Source organism: Salvelinus fontinalis, chromosome 8, assembly GCF_029448725.1.
Source record: "Salvelinus fontinalis isolate EN_2023a chromosome 8, ASM2944872v1, whole genome shotgun sequence".
NCBI lineage: Eukaryota > Metazoa > Chordata > Actinopteri > Salmoniformes > Salmonidae > Salvelinus > Salvelinus fontinalis.
The window spans coordinates 8,138,898-8,145,533 of NC_074672.1; the positions used below are offsets into that span (position 1 = coordinate 8,138,898).

The window sequence follows — 6,636 nt, forward strand, 5'->3', positions numbered from 1 at the left end:
GATTTTTTTTTATTCCCTCAATCTACACACAATATCCCATATTGACAAAAACAGGTTTAGATTTTTTTTGCTAATTAATTAAAATAAAAAACAGAAATACCTTATTTACATAATTATTCAGACCCTTTGCTATGAGACTCAAAATTGAGCTCAGGTGAATCCTGTTTCCATTGATCATCCTTGAGTTGTTTCTACAACTTTACTGGAGTCCACGTGTAGTAAATTAAATTGATTGGACATGATTTGGAAAGGCAAACACCTTTCTATATAAGGTCCCACAGTTGACAGTGCATGTCAGAGCAGAAACCAAGCCACGAGGTGGAAGGAATTGTCCGTAGGGGTACAACAATGTGTCGAGGCACAGATCTGGGGAAGGGTTTTTTATTTTACCTTTATTTAACTAGGCAAGTCAGATAAGAACAAATTCTTATTTTCAATGAAAGCAGAACGACATATTTTTTACCTTGTCAGCTCGGGGATTCGATCTTGCAACCTTTCGGTTACTAGTCCAACGCTCTAACCTCTAGGCTACCTGCCGCCACAAGGGCACCAAAACATTTCTGTAGCATTGAAGGTCCCCAAGAACAGTGGCCTACATCATTCTTAAATGGAACCACCAAGACTCTTCCTAGAGTTGGCCGTCCGGCCAAACTGAGCAATCGGGGGAGAACGGCCTTGGTCAGGGAGGTGACCACAATTGGCCTAGCGTCGTTCGGGTTAGGGAGGGTTTGGCCGGTAGGGATATTCTTGTCTCATCGCGCACCAGCGACTTCTGTGGCGGGCCGGGCGCAGTGCGCGCTAACCAAGGTAGCCAGGTGCACGGTGTTTCCTCCTACACATTTGTGCGGCTGGCTTCCGTGTTGGAGGCGCGCTGTGTTAAGAAGCAGTGCGGCTTGGTTGGGTTGTGTTTCGGAGGACGCATGGCTTTCGACCTTCGTCTCTCCCGAGCCCGTACGGGAGTTGTAGCGATGAGACAAGATAGTAATTACTAACAATTGGATACCACGAGATTGGGGAGAAAAAAGGGGATAAAATTAAAAAATAAAAATAAATTTTAAAAAGTGCACCGTGATGAGATTCAAATTTCCAATAAATATCGAGGGTATTATTTGAAAGCTGGTGACAGGATGATCGTTGCTGGGCTTCCATGATCAAATAAAAATAATCTTTCTCTTATCCATTTCTCATCAGATAACCTACCCTGTCAAATTTCTCAACGACCACTGTCTAGACTAGAGAGCATATGCCAAAAACAGATTGGGCAAGATTGCTATTTATCGCAACAGTTTCTGTGACAAAGCCATCAGTAGAGTTGAAAATGCGATGTAAACACGTTGAACTTCTGATTTTTTATTCGGTAGTTGGAAACGTAAGCTCAAAAGTGCTTTTTATGTGCACTACGTCATCAAGCACAGATTTTTATCCACAACATGTCAGTTTGATGGAAACTCTCAAAATTCTCATCTTTTTTCCTATGTGGATTTTTGAATATTTGCATGAAAATCTGTTGCATATTGGATGGAAACCTAGCTAGTCTGGATTACAAAACAAAGCTATAAACTCCAAGCCAATAAAGAAAATAAACAGACAGACAAATCGCCAGGATTTACCATGGAAGGGATGAGTGGCTATTCTGGACAGGCACTGGATAACCATCTCATGTGAGGTCTTGAGTGAGAGAAAGAGGAAATCAAACTGTGCCAAGTATCAGTGGGCATAGCTATGCAAAACTGCTACATCTAACCCGTTCAGAAATCACCAAGTAGGCAACACTGGAATCTATTGCGAACACTAAAAATAAGACCAGCAAACATAGAACTGTACAACAATGTTATATATCATTAACCACAACATAAGAGGATTTATTATTAACTTATTACAGGTATTATACATATATTAGAAGTCCATGCTTTCATTCAAATGTTACTGTATTGACGTGTTTATTTAAATAATACACTGAGTAAACCAAACATTAGGAACACCTTCCTAATATTGAGTTGCACCCCTCCCCTTTTGCCCTTCGGACCAGCCTCAATTCGTCTGGGCATGAACTCTACAAGGTGTCGAAAGTGTTTCACAGGGATGCAGGCCCATGGTGACTCCAATGCTTCCCACAGTTGTGTCAAGTTGGCTGGATGTCCTTTGAGTGTTGGACCATTCTTGATACACACGGGAAACTGTTGAGCGTGAAAAATCGACAGCGTGGCAGTTGTTGACACAAACCCGGTGCGCCTGGCACCTACTACCACACCCCGTTCAAAGGCACTTCAATCTTTTGTCTTGACCATTCACCCTATGAATGGCACACACGTCTCAATTGTCTCAAGGCTTAAAAATCCTTCTTTAACCTGTCTCCTCCCCTTCATCTACACTGATTGAAGTGGATTTAACAAGTGGCATCAATGAGGGATCATGGCTTTCACCTGGATAGCCCATGTCACGGAAAGATAAGTTTTGTGCGTGCGTGCGTGCGTACGTACATACACACACACATTATATGGATATCGTAATCTTAATACTTCCAGACCAGAATGTCTAGAAAATGGAGTGATAAGGAGCAAATTCACTCCAACCTAATAAACTCAACTGGCTTCACATGGACACACTTGACATTTTATACTTTCATATTATGCTCCCTATCACACTTTGACCTCTCACCTCTTTCATCACTTTCCTGAGGGAGGTCTTCAAGTCGTCTCTGTTCGATACATGCTCCGCCTGCTCTGCTGGAATGGCCTGGAGGGGGGAAAGACGGGCTTAAATACAGTCGTATGAGAAAGTTTGGGCACCCCTCTGAGGCTGCATAATAATTTACTCTGTCGTCACAGAAAATGATCACAGTGGCATGCCATTCATTTTCTAATAAAAGCTGAGTACTGGGGTATTGTCCAGACAAAGATTTTTAGTGTAGCAATATTAAGTTGTATGAAATTAAATCAGATGTGAAAAATAGGCTATGCAAAAATGTGGGCACCCTTGTCATTCTGTTGATTTGAATACCTGTAACTACTTAGCACTGATTGATTGGAACACACAATTGGGTTGGTGAGCTCATTAAGCCTTGAACTTCATTGACAAGTGTATCCAATCATGAGAAAAGGTATTTAAGGTGGCCAATTGCAAGTTGTTGTTCTCTTTGACTCTCCCCTGAAGAGTGGCAACATGGGGGCCTCAAAACAACTCTCAAATGACCTGAAAACAAAGATTGTTCAACATTATGGTTTAGAGGAAGGCTACAAAAAGCTATCGCAGAGATTTAAGCTGTCAGTGTCCACTGTGAGGAACATAGTGAGGAAATGGAAGACCACAGGCACAGTTCTTGTTAAGGCCAGAAGTGGCAGGCCAAGTAAAATATCGGAGAGGCAAAGGATGGTGAGAACGGTCAAAAACAGCCCACAGACCACCTCCAAAGACCTACAACATCATCTTGCTGCAGATGGTGTCACTGTGCATCGTTCAACAATTCAGCGCACTTTACACAAGGAGAAGCTGTATGGGAGAGTGATGCGGAAGAAGCCTTTTCTGCACACACTCCACAAATAGAGTCGCTTGAGGTATGCAAACGCACATTTGGACAAGCCAGCTTCATTTTGGAATAAGGTGCTGTGGACTGATGAAACAAAGATTGAGTTATTTGGTCATAACAAGGGACGTTATGCATGGTGGCAAAAGAACACAGCGTTCCAAGAAAAACACTTGCTACCCACAGTAAAATTTGGTGGGGGTTCCATCATGCTGTGGGGCTGTGTGGCCAGTGCCGGTACTGGGAATCTTGTTAAAGTTGAGGGTCGCATGGATTCCACTCAATATCAGCAGATTCTTGGGAATAATGTTGAAGAATCAGTCACAAAGTTGAAGTTACGCCGGCGCTGGATATTTCAACAAGACAACGACCCCAAAACACTGCTCAAAATCTACCCGGGCATTTATGCAGAAGAACAAGTACAATGTTCTGGAATGGCCATCCCAGTCCCCAGACCTGAATATCATTGAGAATCTGTGGGATGATTTGAAGCGGGCTGTCCATGCTCGGCAACCATCAAACCTAACTGAACTGGAGATGTTTTGTAAGGAGGAATGGTCCAAAATACCATCCAGAATCCAGACACTCATTAGAGGCTATTGGAAGCGTCTAGAGGCTGTTATTTTAGCAAAAGGAGGCTCTACTAAATATTGATGTGATGTTTCTATTGGGGTGCCAAATTTATGCACCCGTCTAATTTTGTTTTGATGCATATTGCACATTTTCTGTTAATCCAATAAACCTCATTTCACTACTGAAATATTACTGTGTCCATCAGTTATTTGATAGATCAAAATGAAATTGCTGATCCAAACACCCAATTATTTATAAATGGAAATCATGGAAATAGTCAGGGGTGCCCAAACTTTTTCATACGACTGTAACTTGATATACAGGGTTCTTCCCACATATTGTCACAAACGCATTATTCAATTACATGTGTCTCTCTCATTTGATAAGGACACTGACTACACATTGGCAAGCTCCGATGATTGGTTGGATTATACGCTTTTGTGGCCAGAGTGGCGAGTTTCAAAAACCTATTGAGAGCAGTTGCAGTTATGAGTGATAATGAAGTACCACTCCTCTGGGTCTAGGATCCCCTTACCTCTTTGACTTTACTCCGGACCATGGTGGAGATGGCACTGGACATTATACGAGGGGACAGACCTCGGAAGAGTCCCATCTTTCCGTCGACCCTTACGATGTGCTGTGCTGTGGACAGATAGACATCACAGTCCTATCAACTCTTATTCCCCATATACAGGGTGACAAAGGATGTTAACCCATGGGCAAGACTCACACACCATAGGAGAAGAATCCAGGTAGGTAGAACACTTTCCTCCCAAACATGGTGGCTCCAACAGTTGGGGTGAGGGGCTCATGTCCAATCTGAAAGCACACACACAACTCACTGGAAGCAAGCTGGCATACTGAAGGGGAATCATTTTGATATCTTTTTCATAGCTGTTGTAGCTGGCTAGGCCCTAGTTGTAGTGGTAGGATCTTGGTACTTGCAGATGGCAGAGGTGGATTCTTGGACAGTTAGGTAGTGAAAAAGGGCAGGCTGGCATGCAGAGAATTTGACCAAGTGTAGCTAAGATTGAATGCAAATAATATCAATTTCGCTTTATCTGTCCTCCCCAGACACACATACTTAAAAGAGATAATATTGGCTATGCTCAACGCTTGAGGTTTGACTGGGGGTGGGCAAAGCCAGGACTAGAGACGATGCCATCTCTGACGTTAGTTATTTAGTTAGCAAGCTAGCATGATGGAAATATGGTAGAAAAGGGGGTGAAATAGCAAAACATTTATAAATAAGCTAACGTTAGGTCTTGACAGCAAACTCCCTAGCTAGCAGGCAAGCAAACTCAAACACGACAATCATAATCCTGAAAGAGGGACTTCAAAGTGATAGCCCTCGTGCTTTCTGGCAAAATAATGAATAACTCAAACCAATGTAGATTTGGCTAAATCGAGTAACTAAGTAACTAGCTAGCTACCTGAATTAGCAGTTTGACATACAGAAGCGGGTGTGTGATCGCTGTCACCCCGGCTCCGAGAAGCACGATTGCCGTGTCCATATCCACGGCCGTCGCGGACGCATCCTGGTCAAATCTGAGGGGCTCCCTTCGCCCACCTGTATCGCCAGACAAGTTCTCAGGTGTCACCATTTTCACGGCGATATTGAGAGCAATTGTCCAGTCGACAGTTCCACAGGCTGTGCAGGGAATGGGATGCGCAAAACAAGAACATATCACGTGATTCCGTCGAGGATCAAAACAAAAGAGGCGGGGCTCTTCCTGTGGAAGAGGAATGAGCTGCATGCTCTTTTCTATCCAGCAGATGGGAGTGTTTGCTTCATTTTCTTTTGACAGTACACTACAGCTCAGTACAAGAGCTTAGCTCTACTGCCAAAGATGAACCCATATTCATATGCCATGTAAACTTCGATGACGTAATTGTAAAATGGAAAATGTGAAGACATATGTGGGTCTCGATTGTCCATTGTATATAATCTATATATACTTGTGTTCCCTCATGTACTTTCTCTATTGATTTGTTGTTAATAAAAATATATATATTAAAAAATAAAAATAAAAATATTATTAAATAAAAACATCACTAGGGCTGGACTTCGGGCTTAATAAAATAACTTGGGACTTTTCCTTAAATAAAAATAAAAATACCTATGTGGGTCATTCTATGAAAATGGTGGCTTTTTGAACAGCCAACTTTGAGAAATTGTAATTACTTTTTTAAAAATCAAAACTTAGTCAGATAATAGTTAACCACTTAACATTATAAATCAACATAATTGACAGCTTAACATATATTTTTTACCACATTACATAAACAAATGCTTGTGCTGCCATATTGTCACTGGTGTTACCTATATTTTAGATGACAATTCAGGCTTTCTAGAATGTAATTTCAGTCTTTAACTTGCATATATAATCAAAGACAGAAAAGGTTAATGATAATACTAAGAAATTGTTTGGATTAGTAATAACTTACTTTAAACATGCATGTGTAATGTTCTATTGTCTGACATGTTTCCATTTATACTATTGTTTTTTGTTTTTGTAACATTAGAAATAATTGAGGGT

General features: G+C 41.5%; 1 protein-coding gene across 1 annotated transcript in view; it reads right to left on the reverse strand.

Moving 5' to 3' along the window:
- Nucleotides 1–5,801, reverse strand: part of LOC129860458 (mitochondrial carrier homolog 1-like) — a 28,018-nt gene extending 22,217 nt beyond the window's left edge. The window contains exons 1-5 of the mRNA XM_055930854.1: nucleotides 5,530–5,801; nucleotides 4,831–4,915; nucleotides 4,632–4,738; nucleotides 2,659–2,736; nucleotides 1,611–1,668 (exon numbers count right to left, since the gene is read on the reverse strand). Coding sequence (XP_055786829.1) covers nucleotides 1,611–1,668; nucleotides 2,659–2,736; nucleotides 4,632–4,738; nucleotides 4,831–4,915; nucleotides 5,530–5,700 — 499 coding nt within the window. The 5' untranslated portion in view covers nucleotides 5,701–5,801. The remainder of the gene's footprint in view (nucleotides 1–1,610; nucleotides 1,669–2,658; nucleotides 2,737–4,631; nucleotides 4,739–4,830; nucleotides 4,916–5,529) is intronic.
- Between the last annotated feature and the right edge of the window lie 835 nt (nucleotides 5,802–6,636).